This window comes from Musa acuminata, chromosome BXJ1-11, assembly GCF_036884655.1.
Source record: "Musa acuminata AAA Group cultivar baxijiao chromosome BXJ1-11, Cavendish_Baxijiao_AAA, whole genome shotgun sequence".
NCBI classification, from domain to species: domain Eukaryota; kingdom Viridiplantae; phylum Streptophyta; class Magnoliopsida; order Zingiberales; family Musaceae; genus Musa; species Musa acuminata.
The window spans coordinates 7,368,556-7,393,348 of NC_088337.1; the positions used below are offsets into that span (position 1 = coordinate 7,368,556).

Sequence of the window (24,793 nt, forward strand, 5' to 3'; positions counted from 1 at the left end):
TGGTTCAAACCAAATGCTTAAAATTATATATTTAAGCGAAACGAACAATTTAGTTTCATCATGGCAACAAATCTAAGAAGTCCAAGACTAGATCGTCAGGAATAGCCTCCTCTTTGAGGTTTCAAAGGAAGCATAAAAATTATCGAGTAATGAGCATGAGGACAACCAACCTACAGGTGGGAGGGGATTATTCTGATTTGTTCTGGCTCATCTATGGACACCCCAAAAGGTGCGCAAAAATCACACCTTCAGCCTACCATAGAATTTCTGCTTCTCCTGAGTAGTCTGGAAGCGCCCATGCCCGAACTTGGAAGAAGTATCGATGAACTTCAGCTTGATCTCCTCGAGGGCCACGCGGGAGGTTTGCTTCAGTAGGGATTGACGAAGCGTAACGACCCTCTTTTTCGGCCCCACACAGCAACCCTTAATCATGAGATAGTCATCTTTCACAATACCATAGTGCGGGAATCCACCCATGGGCGTAATATCTTTCTCCGTTCTGTTCCACAAGCCAAAAAGAAAATTAAGTGTCATACTCATTCTTCGCTATATCTATAGACTAAATGCATCTTAATGCAACAGAATTGAGACAACATGGGCAAAAATACCGTGTGCCAATCAAAGACAACTGAGCATTGCTCAACATTTGACTTAAATGTTTATATATGAGCATCTGTAGGAACACCTTCTGAGAAAAAACTGATAATAACAAAAGAGTATAGAAATAACCTGTCAAACTCTGTAACAGCAGTGTGTGACTCATCTCCAGCTTTACCAATTTTGTATATCTTTTTGTTCATTTCAGTACGGTGGTGGTAGCCATTCTGTCCAGCACGGGCTACAGTGTAGGATACCCTGGCAGGATGCCATGCACCGATACAGGCAACCTTGCGCAGTCCCCTATGTGTCTTGCGCGGGAGGCGGGTGACACCCCAACGAGTCACCACACCTTCGTAACCCTTACCTTTGGTGACACCAATAACATCGATCATCTCATCTTTCTGAAATACAGCATCAATGGGGATTTGCTTTTCAAAGAAGCTGTATGCATAATCCACTTTCTGCGCCACAGTCCCTCCATTAACCTGGATCTCCATCAGGTGAGCTTTTTTCTGTTTCAGACCCTTCATCTTCCTTATCTGAGACAAAGAACAGGGCAGAGAGAATCATAGGCCAAGTCTAGTAAACCAGTAGCAGAAAACAACAATTTCAAGCTGATCTTTATCAATAATAACTGACCCACCAGCACTCTATGCTAAATCACCATTTTCAGCCATCAAATGTCAAAGAAAACAGAATGCATGAAATTCAGTAAAACACATCATATCCCCTACAACAAAGTCTTGACAGAAAGTTCGTTGGATTCGCAAAAACTATAGAACTCTTCTAAACATGTTTCATATTGCTAAAAGAATATCCATTGCTCAAACACCTTATGCTTCTCGTTGCCTCTACCAAACAAAAAAATGACAGACACTACACAATATACATTGTTATCCGTACTCATAAAAAATCAGAAGTTATCAGGATGTTCCATGCAAGAATGAGTTTTAGCTCAGATAGAGACAAGTAGAAAGCTAAGTTGAGATCGCGACGTCAGTTTCTGAAAAAACATGTTTGGCCTTAATTTACTTCACAGCTTAATCTCAACAAATCTGCTGGCCTACAACCAAAAAACTTAATCACAATGATCTTGTGAGCATATTCTTTAAGAAGGCAGCATCCCAATTTTCATTGTGATGCTCACAGCTGCTGTATTTATGATGTACAATAACTGCTAACTAAAAATGCACTTAACAAGGGTAGTTTGGTAGCCATAAAATAAATGCATATCAAGAAAGCACTTAACCAAAATAAAACTGATAAATAGGTGAATCATGTCCATTTGATTAACCTGAGTGTGGGCCAGAACACGGATAACAGATGCATATTTCTTCATCTTTTCCAGCTGTGTCTGAATCTCTTTCTTTCCCTCCTCACTTTCATATTTCTTAGAGTACTTCATAAAAGCCTTCTTCTTGCTTTTGTACCAGCTCTTGTAGAATCTCCTCCTTACTTCCTCACTCAGATGCTGAGCCCATACAGTATTAAGAGACCGAAGACCCCGTGGAGTCTTCACATAAGCAACAACACCAACAACAACCATTGGTGGAGTTTCTACTATGGTCACAGCCTCACATGTCTCCTTCTTGTGGAGCTCTGGAAAGAACAAGACGAAATAACAATGCAAGCATCAGCATATGGGTTTCCAGTTGAAGATCAACGATAGTGTACAGAAAGCAACAGGTTAGAAAAAGCAGACCACTCACAATATTGACAGAAATTGGCATGATGCTAGAAGTGTATGATCCAATGGATATAAACCAAAGGAGACACAACTATAAGTGTATGCAACTCCTTTTCTTTGTGTATCGAGTACATCAATATGACACTCGAAGACAATGAGTAATATGAACCTAAGCATTGATACTGGTCAACTGTCTTAAAATGGCACTATGCTAACAAGGAATTAGCAAGAAAATTGATGATAAATTATCTCAAAAAGCTTTTTACTTAGCAGACTCCATTTTTCTCAAGTTTTGCAAGCCGATTTGCAGTTAATTCAAGGCTCAACAAATATAAGTTCAATTTCAAAGCATAGAAAAATAAGCATGCTCCGACTAAAATCTTCTGGAAACATGATAGGCTATATAACAAAATTAGATTAATGAACACGTACTTGACCCTGGTTTGTCGACCTCACGTACAATGTGAGTCATTCCAGACTTGTAACCAAGGAATGCGGTCAGCCTGCAGGGTTTAGTTGGGTCATCTCTGGGAAAGGACTTCACTGCATTGAAAAATAGCATAGAGTACTCAGAATGTCAACTTGGTGTATCACCAATGGAAGCAATCAAATTAAAGACCAAAACCAATTCAGTTAAGCCTACAGCCTACATAAGAAACTTGTTGAAGTACACTGGACATGAAAGCCAATAAAAATTAGCAGAGAACATACCATTTTTAGATAACAATAGAAAACCTAATATTATTAGGCATTGTGTTTTTACATGCTAAGGACAAACTTCAATATAGCTAGAAAACATATTAGATATTCTGTGTACAGCAGAGAATAATCAGCATAGAATTTGAATGTGCCAAAATTTTAAAGGACACAATATAGGAAAGAGAGACAAATAACATGCATCAAAATCTGACCTTATCCAATCTAAGACATGAGTATCTAATCATATCTCACATAACCACTGCTAATTCAATTCTCAACAAGATATTTCCCGATCCAGATGTGGGTTAAATCCATCTGCATTCTAACATTTTGAATAGCAATCCAAGTACTAAAGTACCTAAAGTTACCAAAAAATATTATTGTTGTTTCCCAGGTATACTATAATTACCACATTTTTTTTATTCTAATACTTACTTGTAATTTTCCAATAACAAGAAATATTGTCATTGAATTTGAGAAAATTCCTTACGAGTTGGTTACTGAAAGATATGTTTCATGCATATCATATACAATCTGTATCCAAAATCCATCATCATGCACTACTATGGTATCAGCTTTTTAAGAAAAATAGTTGTAAATTATAAGATCTTTCTAACTTCTGAATTAAAATTCACGAGCATCTAAGAAATAAGTTTACAAGGTTAAATGAAACTTATTAAGATGGAGAAATGGCAACGATGACAACAAAACCATCAATAACAATAACCGCCCCAGTCGGGAGAAAGGGATGAGAAGTGAAGTAATACGAAAGAAATTCGACGGCACGAGGCGTCACAAAACAAGAATGTGAGACAGAGTGATGCAAGATGGTGGTCGCATTCCGCAATACCTTTTCCACGGTGACGAGACGCTCGCTTCCGTGGAAGAAACCCAAGCGACCCATGCCTTGGGTGCTCAAACTTTCGGTGAGACATCCTCCTCACTCACCTAAAATCAAATCAACGAACACGAGTATGCCATCAGAAGAGTCCGATTATGCGAGACCAACAGCACCGACGAAAGAAATGAAAAGAACAAGATCGGCATCCTAGAACTCAACAAGTGTTCTCTCCGAAACATTCATCGCCACAGATCCAATCATCACAGCCAAAAAGTACACAAAATATCACGTCAAATCAAAAGAAAACAACGAAAAAAGAAGAACAATCGAACAGAACATGCGCCGAGATCGGAGGAGTGCCATCAGGTTCCTTACCTCCGGGTGATCGTGGCCGCTCGGCTCTACGAACCCTAGCGAGCGCTTATATAGAGGTGGCGGATCCGGCAGGCGAAGCTCATCGTAGAATGACGATAACACCCTCCTCGCTTGCTGAATTCCCAAGCGCGTCATCTGTGGGATCATCGCCATCACAAATAAACGAATCTCGGCGTTTGACACGGCACAGGATTGTTCGTGGCCGTTGGATTAGAGTGGGCCGCATGCCACCGCAAGTCGGGTTGACTTCACCTGAGATCCGAAATTAAATAAAAAATGAGACTGCAAATCGCGAATCCGATTTCGAATCCGGAATCGAGTAAGTCCACATTTACATCAAATATTTATCTAGTATCTATGCCTGATCCGATCCACTAAGGTTATTGGACTCGAGAAAAGGATCCATTGATCTGATCCACTAATTGGGACACACTGAAGGAAATGTGCAAGAAAAAAACCCGAAATATGAGGCTTTTTACTGTTTTCTTCTTTTTACCACAATGAATGGACTTGAAAATAAATCCAAAATCCATTTAATTATATTGGAAAAAAAGAAGCAGAAAATGAAAGAAAAAAAAAACATGAAAATTTATACAATTTGTGTGAGGAACTCCAAAATTCCTAAGACAACATATAATAAAAAGACTCAACACGCCAAACCCCACAAAGGAATTTTTTTTTGTTTTGTTTTTCGAAGTCACAAAAGGAAAAATGCACCAAATTAAACATCAAGCCAATCCATTCAATTTGACATGTTCTTCGCGTACTCCAAACAATCTTAGCACTTGCAGAAACCGGCAAATCCGACGTCGCCCTCCTTCCATGGGGCTGATGGTTGACATTAATTTACAGTGTTCTTGATTTCCACCTTCCCGACTGCGTTGGATTCTTTCGCTCGTGCTTCACTGGTTTTCTTGGTTTCCGTCACCGCAGCTGTGTTCTCAGTAACGGTGGTTTTGGTTGCCACCGCGGCCGGCTTCTCGCAAGCGGCAGCATCTGCGGCCGCTGCAGGTCTCTCGACTTCCACCACAGGCGGCTCTGTCTTGGAATGTTGATCGACCACATGCGCAGCTGTCTCCGTTTTGGATTCGACATTTGCTGCAGGTCGCACTGCGTCCGAAGGCTTTTCCTGTAGCAACCAACAGAATTATCTTAGTATGGATTGTTTAGGCTTCAAGCTTTGCAAATAAGCCCTGTAGTTTCTACCACAGTAGTTGCCTTCTCATCTGTTATGGTGCTTGCTGTAATCTCGTCTACTTGTTCCTCAGGACGCTCTGTTTTGGATTGCTCCGTGGGAGCAGCAGATTCTTTTACTTCTACCTGTCGACAAAGATCATCAAGGAAAAAGATACGTGAAGAACCTGAAGCCTCATGCGATGAGAAATCACATTCCAACTTAGATACAAGTTGACGCAAAATGAAGCAAATCACGTATCTTAATGCACCGGAGAGAAGCCCAATTCATGGTGATCTCGAGAATAACTGTACCTCTTTCAGAAGGAACTCAAGAGACTGGCGACTGTTCTCCCCTTCCACTTCACCGTAAGTTTCCGCTTGCTTTACGTCGACCACTATGGCTTCCTTCCCCTTCGTCTCAGTTGGCTCGGTTTCCCTCGTCACAGGCGCGTTTGTTTCCGCCTTCAATACCTTAAACCTCGATGCACACGCACCCATCTCTCTCTTCTGTCTCTGTTCGTCTCTGTAAAGGAAGACGAGGAAGGACACGAGCTGTTGGATTGGTGGATTTCTCTGGGAATGGTGCCTTTATAACCCGCCTTCCCAACCACCGCTGTTGGTGCAGTCAGCGGACGCTCAAACGTGGGTACGATTATTGATGCAACTATGGCCGTCTTCAGCCTCTGCATCTCCATGGTTGAACAACGGAAGAGTCCAGAGGTGTGGCGCACGAACAGCTCGGATCAGGCATCTCCGCCATGGATTGCGGGGGGTGGGAATCACATCGCAGCGAATGCATCAGTTGACGAGGTGGATGACGGAAGATGGTGATGCGGCCAGCTCGACCATCTTCTACGTTGATTGTGTGCGATGGCCAGCTGCTTCTGCCAACGAGTTTATGGTGTTGATGGTTAGCTGATCATATCAATTCGCATTATAGCTGTGTGAAACATATTATTATTCAAGTGCATCTCTTGATCGAGTATATTAGCGGTGAGGTTTGACTTAATCTTTGATGAAATTTTGTTTGGGTTTCATGTGCATTGTGAGAAGTCAACATTTGATTTTATCCTCGTTAGTGCGATCGAAATTATCCGCTTTCGACCTTTTCAGGATTTAAGTGTAATCATTGGTACGATCTTATAAATTCACGAGAAATCATTCATTTTGGGTCTGCTCGTACGAGATCGATGAACCTCAAAAGTCATCTTTAAAGGTAAGAGTGTCTCAGTCCTTAGTTCCCTTATTTCTCAATCAATACGAAATTAAATGTCCTTATCAATGCTTCCCCCTAGAAGAGCCACTGTAATAAGTCAACGTTTAGTCATGACCCTCCTTCTAGCGTCAATCTAATAAGTCAACATTTGATCGTCATTTGTAAGATTTTGTAGGTATTTTACGTTTTTAAAACTCGTGATTTATTAAAAAAATATTGATTGATGATCTTTTATTATTAAGGATCGAAATAGTGAGTTTAACCCGCAACTTAATAAGCTTAGATTTTTTACTTTACTTTGATTTAATATCGAATCTTCTTATATATGTTAATCTTGATTAATTTGATTTAAACTCAAATTGTATTATCGAAAACTCAATCATCTTGAGTTGATTTTATCGGTTTGAATTAATTTCGGGGAGGAAAAGTTAAATCTTAAAATCATTGATTAGATCCAAACTCATATTGTTGTATTGATTTTTCAAAGCCAAGCAGACTGTTGAAACAAGACCCTACTTTATACTTTACCAGAGGGTAATCAAAAGAAGGAAAAATCTTTTATTTATCAAACTGAAATATGATTTCCAAGTGCTTCATCTAATCTGTTGATCAAAATTGAATTGGTTGTCACGATTCTGGCCAATTGTGTTGTGCAAAACAAGATCAATGTCTGTCTCTCCCCTCCCCATTCTTGAACAGCCACTACCAATTGTATTGTCCTCTCTCAGGTTAAATAACTAGATCTCCTGGCTCTCAATCGAAGCCTTAGAAATCCCCAGTGGCATGAAATGACGATCTTAATGGTCCAATTTCATTCACTCGCATATCAGCTTTAGACTATGGTTATGATGGGATAACAAGTGCACTAGCACTCACGATTATGAATCCATTGAAATAGGCTTCGCTCATAAGGCTCAGTGCCTGCATTAGGCAGAGAAAGGCTCATTCTTAAATTGAACTCATTCATAAAGGACGTTATACTAATGTTTTTGGGATAAAAGATTATAGGATCACACGGATTTGACTGATTTTGACGGAATGCATGCGAAAAATCTGCAAGAATCCATCCTGCTAAATTATCTGCATGCACGCACAACTGGGCATGCAAAGCCGGTTGGACTCCGTACGTGTCTCGCTGTCAATTTCGGCCCCCTTGCATGCACGTAGCAAAGCAGCAATCTTTTCGGGTCTCCCCTCTTAAGTACAGCCATCGTGTGGATCCTTCTATGGCATATATTCATATCCATTACCCACCAGCTATATACGTTCACGAGGACATCAAACACGACAGTAGGAGTTAATCTTCCCGCATTCTGTCACCAGCTCTCTCGTATGGACTGAGTTAGAGAGAGAGAGAGAGAGAGAGAGAGAGAGTCCAGAAGACTGATGGCGGCAGCGGAGAAGCTTCCTGGACTATGGAATCGATGAGACAAAGCAGCTATTCATGTCACGGTCCAATGTTGGTCCTAGCTAAACCCATGCATCTTCGATTGCCACCTTCTCCTCTTGGTGATGGCTTGGAGGTGGGATGGGATGGGATGGAGCAGAGGAGTTAATTGCCATTAAGAAATCCTCCTCTGGGATTGTAACATCTCTTTTTGGTTCATGGAATCAAAGAGGGAAGAGAATAACTGAATTGAGTCGTATCATTAAAGAGCTTCCTAATCAAGATTGGACAAAAAGAGAAACATCTCCATTCACCGCCTCCTCGCCTTCCTCCTTCCGCCCATGCTTCTGGCATCCCCGTCTTCCACGACTTTCCTATTTCGTCACCTAATTCTCGGTGTTTGGAGGGATTTGATGACGCGCCGTTGATAACTTGCTATAAAGATCGGATCTTGACGCGGATGGGGCCTTGGAACCGACTTGATTGCCATTAGGAGTCCGTCTTTTGCTGCTATATCTGTGTTCTCTTGAGGGTTTAGATGAGGGGTTTGATGCCGATCTTTGGCATGTTCCTCCGTGGAGATTAGGACTTGTGAGTAGTGTTTTCTTCTTGATTTGTTCTGTTCTTGTGCTTTTGATGCCGTTTTATTTCGATTTTGGGCTGAAATCGATTTCTGTACCTTGATGGCCTTCTTCTTCCTGTGCTCGTTTTGTGGATGAACAGAATGACTTTCTCTCGCTTTACATCTTCGGCATCGAGTTCTTGACGCACCGTTCGCTCTCAGCGCGCAGGATGGCGTCGGGGAAGACGACCAGAATCCTGTCTTTGTGTCTTCTTCTCGGCCTCGTCTCGGTCGCCTTGGGCGCCACGGACCCCGGCGACTACCAGGTTCTTGATGAGTTCCGTAAGGGGTTGTCCAACGCGGAGCTCCTCAAATGGCCGAAGAACAACCAGGATCCCTGCGGCTCCCCGCCCTGGCCTTACGTCTTCTGCGCCGGCTCTCGGGTCGCCCAGATCCAAGCCAAGGACCTGGGATTGGTCGGCACGCTCCCCCCGGACCTCAACAAGCTCTCCATGCTCGTCAATGTCGGCCTCCAAGGGAACAACTTGACCGGAGCCCTGCCGTCGTTCAAAGGCCTGTCGAGTCTGCAGTACGCTTTCCTCGGCAACAACCGGTTCGATACAATCCCCGCCGACTTCTTCGTCGGGCTCGATAGCTTGCAGGTTCTGTCGGTGGATAGGAACCCTCTGAACCAGAGCACGGGGTGGACGCTGCCGTCGGACCTGGCGAACTCAGCCCAGCTGACGAACCTGTCCCTCATGGAGTGCAATCTCGCAGGTCCGCTGCCGGACTTCCTCGGAAACATGCGTTCTCTCAACCTCCTGAAGCTGTCTTACAACAGTCTCACCGGCGAGATTCCGGCGAGTTACGCCGCCCTGCCATTGCAGGTTTTGTGGCTGAACAACCAGAAGGCGCCGGGGTTGTCCGGCACCCTCGACGTGGTCGCCTCCATGACCTTCTTGAACGATGTTTTGCTTCACGGGAATCAGTTCACGGGGCGGATCCCGAGTTCCATTGCCGCCCTGACTTCCTTAAATCGGCTGTGGCTCAACGGCAACCAGTTCGTCGGACTCGTTCCCGCGAATCTGACGGGCTTGCCGCAGCTCCAATCTCTGCATCTGGATAACAATGCGTTCATGGGGCCGATCCCCAAGGCCAGCTTCAGCGACTTCACCTTCTCTGCCAATTCGTTCTGTCAGTCTGCGCCCGGAGTTCCCTGCCCGCCGGAGGTTGCTGCACTTCTGGGATTCCTCGACGGTGTCGGCTACCCACCGAAGCTCACGAAATCTTGGTCGGGGAACGATTCTTGCACCGCTTCTTGGATGGGCATATCTTGTGCTGGTGGCAGGACTGCCATCATCAATCTGCCAAACTACCAGTTGAATGGCATCATCAGCCCTTCCCTCGGAGAATTGGATTCTCTCGCTCAGATTCTGCTGGGAGGCAACAATCTCACCGGCACGATTCCTTCGAGCCTGACAAGCTTGAAATCATTGAAGTTGTTGAATCTCTCTGCAAACGACATCTCACCACCCGTTCCTCGCTTCCCTGCTGGCGTGATGGTCATTCTTGATGGCAACAAGTTGCTGGGCAAATCTACTCCCGGCAGTCGTACCCCGTCAGGTAGCTCATCGTCCTCTGCCGGCTCAAAGACTTTGGTCGTCGTCGTCGTTCCAGTCATCGTCGGGGTTTTGGTTGTGCTCCTAGCCGTTCTGTTCCTCCGCTGTCGCAAGAACTGGAAGAAGACTGCACCAACCGCCATCGTAGTTCATCCCAGAGACTCCTCCGATCCATACAACTTCGTCAAGACCGCGGTTGCAAGTACCGCAAAGAAGATCAGGTTTGCCAAGGAACTCCGCGGCAACGACGGCAGTTGCGTCGTCGAGGAAGGGAACCTGGTGATATCGGTGCAGATTCTTCGTTCCGCGACGCGAAACTTCGCCCCCGAGAACGTGCTCGGCCGGGGAGGGTTCGGGGTGGTTTACAGGGGAGAGCTGCATGATGGGACGGCAATAGCAGTCAAGAGGACAGAGTCGGCGGTGCGGAGCGACAAGGCGTTGGACGAATTCCAAGCAGAGATTGCGGTTCTTTCAAAGGTCCGGCACCGTCACCTGGTGTCTATACTGGGCTACGCTGTGGAAGACAACGAGAGACTCCTGGTGTACGAGTACATGCCTCAAGGGGCTCTGAGCAGGCACCTCTTCCAATGGAGAGAGAACCAGATCGAGCCTTTGTCATGGAAGAAGAGGCTGAACATTGCGCTGGATGTTGCCAGGGGAATCGAGTATCTGCACAACTTCGCTAACCATTGCTTCATCCACAGGGACCTCAAGTCGTCAAACATACTTATCGGTGATGACTACAGAGCCAAAGTCTCAGACTTTGGCCTCGCCAAACTTGCTCCTGATGGCAAGAAATCTATGGCGACTAAACTTGCAGGAACCTTTGGGTATTTAGCTCCAGAGTATGCTGGTAAGTGCTTCTTCTATCATTGTCCGTGAGAGGAGTGATCCGAGAACTGTTCTAATCCTCTGGCCATGGTTGGATCAGTGACCGGGAAGGTTACGACCAAGGTTGATGTCTTCAGCTTCGGGGTGGTGCTGATGGAGTTACTGACTGGTCTGAAGGCTCTCGATGAGACTCGTCCTGATGAGAGCCGCTACCTGGCGTCCTGGTTCATCAAGATGAAGAGCAGCACGGAGAATCTCAAGAGCATCATCGACCCGTCTCTTGCCATCACGGACGAGGCCTTCGACGCTGTCCGCGCGATGGCGGAGCTCGCGGGTCACTGCGCGGCGCGGGACCCGTATCAGCGGCCGGACATGCGACACGCGGTCAGCGTGCTCGCGCCGCTCGTCGAGAAGTGGAGGCCCATCGACGACGATCAGGAGTGTCCGGGGACGGACTTCTGCCAGCCGCTTCTCCACATGGTGGAGGATTGGCAAGCGGCGGATGGTGGTTCGAGTGGCAGCTCGTTGAGCCTGGATACAAGCAAGGCGAGCATCCCGGGGAGACCTGTCGGGTTTGCGGTGTCCATGGCATCCGCGGACGGCCGGTGAATGACACCATGCATCTTTTTGCTCCGTTCTTGATCTCTCTGCTCTTGCTTTCTGATAACAGTTTCTTGGTGATTGATTTCTTTGTCGTCGTGAGATAGAAACAGTGTAGATGGCTAGAGACGCAACCCATTCTTATAATGTTGCTTTGAGACGAGCAGCTGCCAGTGGTTGCTTGGCATTTGATGATTATAATTGTTTTTGTTTGCACGAGAAACAGGATAGTTATGGCTTCTACGTCGCAATTGCAGTGAACGGGATAAAGCTTTACGGTTCTAAGCCCCTCGAGCAATACAGCAATCGATCAGAAAGAGAATAAGATGATGGATGACAATGCTGTGGATTTTGGTTCATCCTTCCTGCTGGGATAATGGGAACATTCGATTAGTCTTATTTAAATTGATTTTGTATCAGTAGAATCTATTTTATATAAAACTAGAATTCTTAGAAATATTGGAATGGGAGTAAAATGAATTTATGGATGGAATCAAATATACAATATTCTGTAACTGGGATCAATCAATACATTTCTAATATCGAAGACTGAAATCAGTGTCATTTTCAGCCTTTGTGCCTTATTTTGTGCACAATGTAAGGTAAAAAGCAAGCTCTTACAAATATTACTAGACGATGATGCTTTTGTGTAAGGAGGATTGATGGGCACAAAAGCTGGTTCATGCTTCAGCATACGAGGCTTTCTGTCTCTGTCACCATTATTATCACAATAGGCACAATAGCATCAGCAGTTCAACATGACTCTATCAAAAAATTTTATTTTGTACACTAAATAAGAAAACAGAAGAAATCAGGCTCTGCAGGGATGGTATAATCCTCCAAAACTGCTTAACTGATGTGCAGGCATTCAACCAGTTTATGGGGTCAGATCTCCAAAAGATGGTTGATCTCCAGAGGTAATCTTCTTCTGTGAAGCCGAATCCGGTTGTAAATGGGGTTTAAAGAACTGTAACACCTGCTCATAGACTGGTTTCTTGAACTCCACTGCCTGTTAAGGAAATGCATATATAAAGTGTCAGATTCAAAGCTCCTCCCATCAAGCATATAGCAGGGATGAAGGGTTGGTTTACCCACGAGTTCAATTACTTGCTCTGGTGTCATCCACGTCCATTCTCCGAATTCTGGTTTCTCAGATCCATCCCCAGAGAGATTAATTTCTTCTTCCTTCCCGGTGAATCTAAATAAGAACCTGCATTTCAGTGCAGATGTAGCCAGATGAAAGGAGATCACAATCACTTCTTTAAGGTTAACAGTGAGTTGAACTAGTCTTTTTTTTTTCTCTAAAGCTGACTAAAACAAGGCAGCAAAACAGGATGAATAAACTACATACAGACTATGGAGCGGAGATCTTTCATCTTAATTAAATATGTTTTATAGAAAAAGCCGTCTATTTAAGAGCACCCCGGTGCCTTAAACAATCAAGGTATTCAAAGATGGATTCTCTGGACTTTGATACCAAGTTATACGATGACTAACAACACAAGTCATATCATAATCGGCACACTATTCATAGTGCACACATCATGTAGGCATAATATACGGTTCACACCAACTCTCATTTATTAGCCATGCTTTTAAAATGGCTCAGCCGGATGATCCTTCTAAAAATATCAATCTACACAAAATATTATCTTTCGGCCAAAGCTACCAAGTTATCCGGCCAAAGAACAGCAGTCACATCTGATCAGTTTCTATCAAACTCAATTTGAACATCCTATTTGCCTCAGGTTGATCACCTTAATTCATTGATGGTACATATCATTGCAGAATTAAAGTGCTCAACAAGATTTATGCAACCCATCTATTAACCTCTTTCTTTTTTTCTGCCCAACCCATCTATTAACCTTATTGGCATATCTGTGTTCGTCTTTCTGCTGCAACAGAGTCGAAAGCGTTCTCGAAAGCAGATGTTGATTCTTATTTCCTCAACACCATGCAAGATGAGAGAAGCCTAATATCATTTACTTCTACTCAGAACTATTTTTTATTCTAACAAAACTAGTCAAAGAATTTTTAATGATAACTTTCAGTACATCTCTTTCGTGAGTAGAGTTTGCTTTGATCGTCTCGAATATCCCTCCAAAGTAGTATGGCAGTTTTCATCAACAATTTCCCATCACCTCCGAACAGAGATGCTATGGGTCCATTTTTCCCAGCATGCATCTTCCAACTTTAATAAAGGAAAACATTAGTTTTTCATTCATGGTGTTATACAATAAGAATTGATGGTGACTTAAAAATTGAAGCTTGTGCGATCCCAAAACTTGTATCTTACAAGCACAAGGTTAGAAGTTTATGAAGAGGATTTACATGCTTACCACTTTTGTGCTTGACCTTTCCAATCTGTTCCCCATTGTTTGTTTAGTTTTTCTCTTACTTCCGGAGGAAAATCATAGGTTAACCAATAAGGGACCTGCAAAAGAGACAAAATAGGCTAAATAGCTTGTTGGGAGCAACCAATCTGAAAACAACTCATAGAATTCTGTAGCATATGGGGATCGTCACATGACATCGTAAATGACTCTTTAGTATCTAAGCGGGAATCCTTATGTGCAAGTGAATTATGATAGTTGCTATGGATCACATCTAGTAGTGATAGTAAATGGACCACCTGTTGCACATGTACAGCAAGTTAGATTGTAACACCCCGATTAGAGTCTCACAGCGGAAATGAACAAGACCAAAAATAGCTTATAAGGGTCCGATGAGTGTATTACTATCAATTTCATCTTAAGCATTTTGATCAGTTTGTTTAGGTCAAACGAAGTTGATGCGCTCGGGTCATGACATAGATAACCTTTTTTTTGCTAGCCATATAATCTGCCAAGTTGATAGTCCAAAATTAACTAAATCCACAAGCTCAAGCATGATCAACTCTTCCAGAAAAGGATTTAAATCTAACCAATTGATCCACTTACAACAAAAAAGAAAAGGAATATATACTGAAGAAATAAACTAAAGTCAAAATTCCAAAAGGAAGCAAGGATGTGACTTGTCTCTTCCTTCTTTTGCTGGTCCTAATTAACAATCGAATCCTGATTTGATAGTTGATTTGCAAAATTTAAATGCTTCGGAGTTAGATTTCGATACTAATACAACTTAACCAATAATGATGAGATTCCTCATAGAGAGAAAACAAACATATTATTTCAATTCGTTTTTGAAACTATTCCTTCTCTCTCAAAAAAATAGTAAAACGCACATTGTATTATAAGTTTCCAACCTCTACAAGGATCTCTGCCGATGTAACTCCCGTTTCTTCTTTCAACTCTCTAAATGCGGCAACTCTGGGATCTTCTTCTCCATCCACACCACCCTGAGGGAAAATAAATTCACATAAGAATGAAGAAATTGATTCATAAAATACAAAAAAAATAATATAACATATTAGAATATCTCTAAATCTGATGCCACAACTGAAGATGATTATTCGATCATCCATTTAAAAGTTTTCCCTTTATGTAGGTTCTCATGATATTAAACCGAACTGTCATTACAGAGCATGAACAACCATAGGTGGATTACCTCCTCCATGATTGACATATGCATACCCATCAAGTATCGAAGTTCTTTCTTTAGATCACACTATATTTTATTTTTCTTCCCCTTTTTTGTAAACAAGTATAGTAAATTATCCAACAAGAAAAAAGCAATAGCTTAGCATGATTTCTGCAACACAGAAACCCTAATCTCTGGCATCTCTTTGGTCAATCATCTATACTAACCGAAGCCTTCAGTTCTTGGAGATTAGCAGATCAAGATGAGATTTTTAGCACAACCGCAACACCTATCTACCATAAAAAGAACCATCAAAGCATGGTTGCTACGAGCACCTGAGGCATTTGCCACGCGCCGGGAATGTCGAGCCTCGAAGCCGAAAAGATCTGAAAGAGTCCAACGATCCATCACAAGAATTCGCGAAGCAACGAAGAGATCACGGAATCCTGCAGCAAGGTATACCAAAGGCCGGACCTTGTTCTCGGGATTGACGAGGCAGATCCCGACGTTTCTCCGGTAGCCCGGGGGAGGGTTCTCCATGGAGGCGGCGACGAGCTTCGAGGGTTTCGCTGACGGACTCGCAAATCTTACGAACCTTGAAGGGCAGGTGGGGGAGACGAGGGACCTATTGATCGCGGGCCAAATGAAGAGGGCGGGCCGGCGGCCGAAGGAAGCAACCACCATCGCTCGCGCCGCCACGGCCGCAGGATCGGCGTAGGGTATTGGACTCGGATGCTCGATGTACCAAAACTACCCTTCTTCATAATTACATAATTACCCTTACGGACCAAATGTGGTCTGATTTAACTCCAAATCTATTGCGGCGAGGCGAAACGCTGTGTGTTTGTGATCGGTTTGAGCTCAATTAGATCCATGAGACTGTTGCCTGCGTCCGTATTCGATGTGTGTCCTAAGATTCTCATCCCTCGATTATGTACGATACGTTTTTACTCAGTCCAACACACGAAATTGTCTCCCGAAGTACAACAAGAATTTTTTGTCCTACATCAATGCAGCCTCTGCAACGTGATGCTCGAGCCCTCTACGGAATGGCCAGCCTACATACAGCCTTTGGTGGGCGGCGAAAAGGAAGAAGGTAAGGTTGCATCGTACGTGTTCTCCTTTCCTGATTGGCCATAGTGCGTGGGGCCCGCAGATTCTGTCATCTAACCGCATATTTTGAGCTTTTTGTAATAGTACGCAGAAATGCATATCGAGATAAAATGGTAAATGACCGGTGGTCGAGTCTAATCCTTGGTGCGTGGCTGGCGGCTTCTTTTAGCTTTTCTAGATGTGACGTGGGACATCAACGCACCGTCATCCTCCCCAACACGTCTCTCTCTCTCTCTTACTCACAAACCTCCACGCCTTCCGCATCAATATTGATATGGGACCGACCATATTTCTACTGATGGTAATTAATAGCAGTAATTATTCTCCCAATAATTAATGGAACACTGATTTATATATGATCGGCTCGTGTCTCTTGCAACGAAGAAGAAAGAAGATGGGCAAGCATGCCATGATCTGTCGTCCAGCATTGACCACACCGACTCGAATGGACTGTCGGACGTGGAAAGAAGTCTTGCCACGACTCTCGACCCACCGGTCTCTCGGTGGGCCCGCCGGTCGACGACGAGTGGCCCACTGGTTCGATCGAGACCCACAACCAAATTTTGATTCCGATCCCCCCCTTCCTTTATGTTACCTCACAATGACACACCATCAGAATTGCCATGACCGTGATTGCTCCCCAGTTAGCTAGCGTGAGGGTGGGTGCAATGTTACTTTACCGAGAGTGTGTTGACTGTTGACTGAGGAGATCAATTATTAAGAGGGTATTTAGAACATCTCACTTGATGTCTGTTCCCATGTTATATGAACATCTAATTTATCATCGGGATATTGGGGAATTCAGCTGTCACAGGTGTAGGAATCACTGCTTCCACCAAATGCTCTCGATCACGAGGTTGTCACCTCCCGTCCCTCGTGGATGAAAATGAATTAAAATGCATGTATTATTATTATAGATTTAATTTATTTTTTTTTAGAATTTTAAGATTTAAAGTTGATATAATTTTTTTTACCTTTAATTGCATTAAAAGAACAAAAAAAAGCGTTTAATTAATTTGGAAGGACCACCACCACCACCACCACAAGCAGCCACCACCATTGACGCATGCACACTTCTTTTTAAGCATCACATCCTGTTGCGCTTCTTCACCTCTCTCTCTCTCTCTCTATCTCTCTCTCGAGCTTGCTGCGGCACCACCATGTCGAAGAAGGACTGCGGGAACCACGGGGAGCACAAGCGGCACAAGCTGTTCCGCCAGCTGTTCGCGGCGTTTCTGCTGCTGGTCATAGTCGCCCTCCTCGTGGTGCTCATCGTGTGGCTCGTCCTCCGCCCCACCAAGCCTAAGTTCTACCTCCAGGACACCAGAGTCGTCCAGTTAAACCTCACCACCGGCGTCGGCCTTCTCACCTCCGTGTTCCAGATCACTCTCTCCTCACGCAACCCCAACGGCCGCATCGGCGTCTACTACGACCGCAACGCCGCCTACGTCCTCTACAAGGGCCAGCAGATCACCGCCGCCACCGCCCTCCCGCCCGGCTACCAGGGCGCCAACGACGTCATCGTCTGGTCCCCCTACCTCTTCGGCGCCGCCGTCCCCCTCGCCCCCTACCTCGCCGAAGCCCTCTACCAGGACAAGAACGCCGGCTACATCCTCCTATACCTCCACGTCGACGGCCGCCTCCGCTGGAAGGTCGGCACCTGGATCTCCGACCACTACCACCTCCAGGTCAACTGCCCCGTCTTCCTCACCGTCGACAGCAGCAACCACTATGGCGACGGCCCCGTCCCCTACTTCCACTTCCGGCAGATGACCTCCTGCACCGTCGATGTCTAGATGCCCTCTCCTTTACCTCTTATCTCGACGCCGTTACTGACGGTCGTTTGGGACACTTCGTTTTCTTTTCCTTTTTATTTTTCCTGGTAAAGAAAATAGCATAATAGCTCGTACGTATATGTTCACGAACCTTCTCGTTACTGTTCTTCAATTGTAATTATGGGGAGCAATGATCGGGCATATGGACGATCAAGAACATGTTGTGTCTCGATTGATTTCTATTTTCCTTCGGAACTTTGTGCATGATTACAGGGAGGAGTGGCTCACAAGAAACGAAGAGGGGGAGGTGGAAGTACACCAAACGCTGGACAAAGAGTTGGTGGCAGGGCTATGTCACTTTTATTAGCCTTTGCGTGCAGATTTCTTTTCCAGTTAGGTGTCGGTCCGTCCATCGGTTTGTACATAATCGCATACCACATGTTGAGATGCATAGAATTACAATCGTTGGATGCTTCTGTTGACCAAAGATAAAAGGACTCGCCATCACACAGACATTGCAGATTGCTGGTGATCGAATTTGTTGAAAGGTCAATTCAAGAGGACGAGAAAAAAAAGTCTGAGAGGACATGGAAGGGGATATGCATCATCCTGCAGAATCGGCTAGGAGACAGGGATCGCCTCCATCGGAAGGAGAGGTTTATTGGACATCTCAAAAAGATCGTCCGGATAGAATTATATTACATACATATTGGGGGAACTTATTACCTAATCCAATACCATAATAAATAATTTGAATGTAAGTATATATACACTATTGTCTGGCCCACTCGAAAGCTTGTAAAAGAAGGCTTTATTGTGATCTGTTTAAAGTTGAGATATTAGTTATATATACACATCGCCACCTGCTAAGTTACGAGTCCGCACTCTCCTTACCAACAATGGCGTCTTCCTGAAGTAAGTTATTAAGTCCATCACCGTCTTCTCTAAACCAAATAAACTGCTAGGCCATAAGTTCGTACTCTCTTTCGGGTCTTATGTTGGGGTTTATTTGCAGGAATTCAAGCAGAATATTAGTCCTATCACTATATATATATATATATATATACACAGGTCTTTTTAGCAAAAACGGAAGAACATATATCGACGTTGTTATTCTTACTATCGGCAGCTGTCTCAATTACTCTGCATGTATTTGATTTTGATTTGTTGAGATTGTAATCCAAACTAGCCTTTTTCTTCCAATGCTTTCGACCACCCACCCAAACGAGCACACCAATATGCTTTCATCTTAATGCATTGTGATTCATATGGCTAATCGTTACCATTTTTAACAAATAAAAGAGATGTCTTTACAAGTTAATTAGAGAAATATTATAATTAAATTTATATCAGTGCAATTAGGATCCACTTGCTTTTCCATTTTAGGCAACATTATACTGTGCACACAACCGGCAGTTCTCAGATGATCTCCGTATTGTGTTGTCGAGATGATTGGATCAAATCTGAGCCTGAAGGCCTATGCATTTTTAGCTTCATCACCCACTACATTGTTTACAGAGAGGCAGAGAGAGAGAAAGGGAGACGTGAATACAATTAAGTTGTTGAGGAAAATCACCCACTATATTTTTAGCTTCATCACCCTCTGTTGAGGGAAATTATCTTTCCTAACCTGTATAAATAAGAAAAAGATATGTGAATACAATTAAGCTTCTTCCATAATTTCTTTCTCTGTCTTTTGTTTCGACAGGAACGGAAAATGGATTGTGCAGATCGGACTTAGGAGGACTCCACTGCAGCTGCCTCCCAACCGTCCAGTTCTACCTTTGGTGCACTTGTCGTAGAAAATATCACCACAATTCCTACGGTGATGCCTGCGATTAAAAGCTCCAAAATCTGAAACACACGATGTGCATTTGCTTACAGCTTCATCTGGATCCCAGTGATCTTTCTCCTCATTAGCAGGTTTTATCAAGCTTCTCCGCCATACTCCACTGCATCTGCCTCCCAACCGCAGCAGCCTCTCAAATCTCAACTCGTGGACCGTGACTCTATCTCAGTCGCTCCACCTTCCGTCGCTGCTCCCACCGTGATCGTACCCGACGTCGCCATCGGGATCATTGCGTCGGCCTCCTTCGAAGCTGAACAAGGGCCACCACGGCATGCCCTCTTCTCCTCCTTCTCCTCCCTGCACCGGCGGCATTCTTTACTACCGCCTTTTCTCTGCCTCTTCCTACAGAAGCAGAGCCGACGTAGCCTCACAATTGCTCCCCGGCCAGTGACCTCTCCTTCTCGTTCCCGCATCTCGCTCGACTGAGAAGTGCCGCTACCGCCATCCTTGCCGCACAGCCATCACTGCCTTCCTGCGGCAGCAGGAACAATTGCAGTTCTTCTTCAACGATCCTCCTCCAGGAACGAAGGAACTGGGACGAGCAACAAGCTGCAGCAGCCCTTTGCCGCAGCAGCTTTCGCTGCATCTGCTGCTGCTGCTTCCCTCTGCATTGAGGCCGACGGAGCTCTTCCAATATACACCTAATCGCTGCAGTTTCCTTGAGCATCGCTGTAGCTTCCTCATTGCTGTAGCTTCCTAATCGCTGCAGCTTACTCATCGCTGTAGCTTCCTCATCTGCTTTAGCTTCCGCCGCAGCCGCAGCCGCTGCATCTCGCTTCCCTCTATCGCAGCCGCAGCCACAGCCACAGCCGCAGCCGCAGCCGCAGCCGCAATCGCAGAGATCTGCAGTAGCAGCTACTCTTCTCACTCGTTTCCTCTATCTTCCGTGAAGTACTACTCTCCCGTTTCCTCCACCTTTCGTGAAGTACTGTTGTAAAAAAAAAAAAAAAAACGCTGCGATATCTTCCTTATCTTTTTATGATATTCCAGTTTGTATTTCTACATGGACTCACGGTTCTTTTTTTTAAGGACTTATCTTCATCAATACTACTATGCTAATCCCTTTAAGTTATCAAAGGGTGGCAACTATGCATACTAGTAGATTCAATTTTTTAATCTCTTATTTGGATACGATTTACTTGGCTATGTTGACGGCTCCTTCAGTTGTCCGTTAATCATGCTCAACATTCCCGGAGAACCTAGTCCAATACCTAATCCAGCTCATAAATTGTGGTTGCGTCAAGATCGTCTCATCCTCCAAACTATTCAAGCCTCAGTTGCTGGATCCGTCGCTCCATGTGTGACTGCTGTCGATGCGTGGTCTAAACTGTAAACAATCTTAGCGAATCATTCGCGTACTCGCAAGCTCAATCTTATATCCAAGCTAAGGGTAACCAAACAAGAGGGAAGTACTATCACTGATTATCTATAAAATATCAAAGTTATCATCGATGACTTGACTTTAATAGGTCATTCCCTATGTGACTAGGAGATCATCATCCATACCCTAAATAATCTTAGAGATGACTACAAGGAATTGACAACTGCAATTCGGGCACGCGACTCGCTAGTCTCCTTTGAAGAACTCTATGACAAGTTGACTGACTATGAGGTGTATTTGAAGCATGCAGACAAATTTCCCGAACCGTCTATCACAGCTCAAGTCAGTTATAAGTCTGAGAGGAAGAACACTCGGTACCCTTCAAACATCACCAAATGTATTCTTGATCTTATGGGTCCCATGCAACACCCCCCTTATCCTCATAATCATAACTTCTCGCAAAGTGACAACTCCAATACTCGTTCGCCTTGGCATCCTGCCCGTTCAAGCCAACAACAACGGGTTGTCTACCAACTATGTGATAAAATTGGACACTCCGCTAAAGTTTGTCGGTCTCGACCCCACCTTCCTACTCCATCACACTGGCCTCAGGCAAATCTTCTCACTACTCCGACAACTAGCCAGCCCAACTAGATTGTGAACTCTAGAGCCTCCCATCATATCACCTCTGATCTTCAGAATTTGTCTCTTCACAATCCCTATGGTGGCGATGAAGATATCATCATTAGTGATGGTAAAGGCCTTCGTATAACTCATATTGGTTCCACAATGCTTACTTTTGATACTATCACATTTACACTCGATGATGTTTTATGCACCCCTAATATTAAACGCAACCTCATTTCTTTTCTCAATTTTATAAAAATAACAATACTTCAATTGAATTCTTTCCTGATTCCTTTCTTGTTAAGGACTTAAGCACGGGGGCATCCTTGATCCAAGGCCCGAATAGAGGCAACATTTATGAATGATCGTCAACTCCACATATAATCCAGCCCACTGTTCATTCTTCCGTTGCGGCTCTAGTTGATATGTGGCATCGTCATTTTGGTCATCCCTCGTCCCTTATTCAGCAAAAATTACTTTTTTGTTTCTCTCTTCCTATTTTTAAATTGTATAGTTCTATACTGCATTGTGATGCATGTCTTAGTAATAAAAGTCATCGACAGCCATTTGGCTCATCTTTTATTTCCACCTCTAAACCATTTGAAATTATTTATACAGATGTTTGGGGCCTTACCCCAATCCTATCTTTTGATAAATTCAAATTTTATGTTATTTTTGTAGATCACTTCACTAAGTACATATGGTTATATCATTTTCACTATAAATATGACGTTTTGACCATCTTTCCCACTTTTCAAAAGTTGGTCGAAAACCACTTTCAGTCTACCATCAAAATGGTTTACTTTAATGGTGGCGGTGAATATCAAGCCGTGACGTCCTATCTCTCAGCTTGTGGTATCCAACACCTCAAGTCTCCCCTGCATACTCCTCAACTTGTTGGCTTCACCGAACGCAAACATCGGCATATAGTAGAAACTAGGCTCACACTTCTCCATCAGGCCTCTGTGCCTTCAAACTTTTGAACGACAGTCTTTCAAACTACCGTCTACCTTATTAATAGAATGCCTACGCCAGTCCTACAATACCAGTCCCCCTTTGACACACTATTTCACAAACCCCTAAACCTTCATAAACTCGGAGTATTTGGTTGTCTATGTTATTCATGGTTACATCCCTATGCCTTTTATAAGTTAACATCACGATCTAATCCTTGCGATTTTATAGGTTACTCTCTTGCACATAATGCTTTCCGCTGCTATAATCTCCATGCTCACAAAATTTTTATATCACATCACGTTATTTTTGTTGAATCTGTCTTCTCTTTTCAAAACCATACTTCTCCTACCATGCAGACCACCTCATTAGCCATTCCTCATTGGAGTATACCTCTGATCCAATCGGATGAGCCTCCTAGGACATCGTCCAGTTCTGATCCACACTATTCCACTCCTCCGGTTCATCAATTGCCCATTCCCTCCATTCCTACTCTACTTCTTTCTTCTCCGAATATTGGGGTACTTGGTTCAGGATCACAATTGTTATCTTTTACTCCTTCTCGGCCAAGTGACCTTGATGTACCTCCACCTGACCCGGCCTATGTCCATGACTCTCAACCGCTTCCTCCAACAACACAACCTCACGGTCCCGTAGTCTCCAACCATCCTATGATCACACACTCTAAGAGTGGTATTTTCAAACCGCGTTAGATCCTTGATCTTCATGCTATCATGGATTCCTCAACCACCACCGTTGAACCCACCACCTTCACTCAAGCCCAAAAATCTCTACATTGGCGCACTGTCATGTGCGAGGAATATAATGCCCTCCTCCATAACTCAACATGAGATCTAGTACCCTTTCATCATACACAAAACATCATCGGGTGTAAGTGGGTTTTTCGAGTTAAGCGGAACCCCGATGGCTTTATTGCCCGATATAAGGCACGCCTCATCGCCAAAGGGTTTCATTAAAGACCTGAAATTGATTTCACTGAGACAATTTAGTCCCATTGTTAAGCCCACTATAATTAGATTTATCCTAAGTCTAGCCACCACTAAGGGCTGATAATTACGTCAATTGGATGTTAATAATGCCTTTTTACAGGGGACTCTAACTGAAGATGTTTTTATGCAACAACCTTCTGGTTTCACTCATCCTCAGTATCCAAGGCATGTCTGCAAACTTCGAAAAGCTATTTATGGACTTCGTTAGGCTCCAAGAGCTTGATACACTGAACTTGGCTCTTTTCTAACTTCAGTTGGCTTTCTCAACTCCAAATCTGATTCCTCGTTATTTTTTAGACAACACCATAGCGACACAATATATATTCTGATATATGTGGATGATATCATTGTCACAGGCAACAACTCCATAGAAATCCAAGCGTTTATCAAACAGTTGGCAAATCGATTCTCGCTTAAAGATCTAGGACCCCTGAACTACTTTTTGGGTGTAGAGGCTACATTCACATCTTCCGATCTCTTTTTGTCACAAAGAAAGTACATTCAAGATTTATTATCTAAAACACACATGTAGGACGTAAATGTGGTTACAACTCCTCTATCTACTAGTGGCTCTCTCAAATTATCTGATGAAAGTCCTACTATGAAACCCACTCAATATCGACAAGTCATTTTTTCCCTACAGTACTTAGCTCTCACCTGTCCCGACATCTCATTTGCAGTCAACAAATTATCACAGTTTATGTAGAGGCCATCTACTATGCACTAGTCTGCGGTCAAACGAATCCTACGATATCTTAAGGGGACCTTCAATCATGGTGTCTTTCTTCATAAACACTCTCCACTTCAGCTCCATGCCTTTACCGATGTAGATTGGGTAGGCAACTTTGATGATCAAATATCCACATTGGGGTATATTGTCTTCCTTGACTCTAATCCAATCAGTTGGAGTTCTAAGAAATAAAAGACAATCGCATGGTCTACAATTGAAGCTGAATACCATGCCATCGCCACTACCACTACAGAACTCAATTGGGTCACAAATCTTCTCAAAGAACTCAACATCAACTCCAC

General features: G+C 43.8%; 5 protein-coding genes across 8 annotated transcripts; 2 read left to right on the top strand and 3 right to left on the bottom strand.

Moving 5' to 3' along the window:
- Positions 1-4,260, bottom strand: LOC103970757 (large ribosomal subunit protein uL3). The gene is made up of 6 exons (XM_009384671.2): positions 4,203-4,260; positions 3,837-3,934; positions 2,720-2,830; positions 1,895-2,199; positions 730-1,139; positions 1-499 (listed from the first exon to the last, which is right to left on the bottom strand). Exons 2-6 carry the CDS (start codon positions 3,919-3,921, stop codon positions 241-243), a joined length of 1,170 nt encoding a protein of 389 aa, XP_009382946.2. The 5' UTR covers positions 3,922-3,934; positions 4,203-4,260; the 3' UTR covers positions 1-240.
- Positions 4,261-4,848: 588 nt separating this feature from the next.
- On the bottom strand, positions 4,849-5,925 carry LOC103970758 (uncharacterized). Its single transcript, XM_009384673.3, has 3 exons — positions 5,691-5,925; positions 5,409-5,522; positions 4,849-5,331 (listed from the first exon to the last, which is right to left on the bottom strand). The coding sequence occupies exons 1-3, from the start codon at positions 5,874-5,876 to the stop codon at positions 5,044-5,046; spliced, it is 588 nt and encodes a 195-aa protein (XP_009382948.2). The 5' UTR covers positions 5,877-5,925; the 3' UTR covers positions 4,849-5,043.
- Positions 5,926-8,309: 2,384 nt separating this feature from the next.
- Positions 8,310-11,994, top strand: LOC135597123 (receptor protein kinase TMK1-like). The gene is made up of 2 exons (XM_065089660.1): positions 8,310-11,015; positions 11,094-11,994. Exons 1-2 carry the CDS (start codon positions 8,774-8,776, stop codon positions 11,600-11,602), a joined length of 2,751 nt encoding a protein of 916 aa, XP_064945732.1. The 5' UTR covers positions 8,310-8,773; the 3' UTR covers positions 11,603-11,994.
- Positions 11,995-12,050: 56 nt separating this feature from the next.
- Positions 12,051-15,853, bottom strand: LOC103970759 (nudix hydrolase 26, chloroplastic). 4 transcript variants are annotated; one of them, XM_065089662.1, is made up of 7 exons: positions 15,587-15,845; positions 15,448-15,498; positions 14,838-14,930; positions 13,933-14,027; positions 13,648-13,784; positions 12,689-12,803; positions 12,462-12,602 (listed from the first exon to the last, which is right to left on the bottom strand). In XM_065089662.1, exons 1-6 carry the CDS (start codon positions 15,794-15,796, stop codon positions 12,712-12,714), a joined length of 678 nt encoding a protein of 225 aa, XP_064945734.1. In that variant the 5' UTR covers positions 15,797-15,845; the 3' UTR covers positions 12,462-12,602; positions 12,689-12,711. The 4 variants fall into 4 exon arrangements, with proteins under 4 accessions (XP_064945736.1, XP_064945733.1, XP_064945734.1 ...); XM_065089663.1 differs by having other exon boundaries at positions 12,463-12,602; positions 12,685-12,803; positions 15,587-15,853; XM_065089664.1 differs by lacking the exon at positions 13,648-13,784 and having other exon boundaries at positions 12,051-12,602; positions 12,685-12,803; positions 15,587-15,841.
- Positions 15,854-17,325: 1,472 nt separating this feature from the next.
- Positions 17,326-18,242, top strand: LOC135597124 (NDR1/HIN1-like protein 1). The gene has a single exon (XM_065089665.1). It carries the CDS (start codon positions 17,386-17,388, stop codon positions 18,019-18,021), a length of 636 nt encoding a protein of 211 aa, XP_064945737.1. The 5' UTR covers positions 17,326-17,385; the 3' UTR covers positions 18,022-18,242.
- The last annotated feature ends 6,551 nt before the right edge of the window (positions 18,243-24,793 follow it).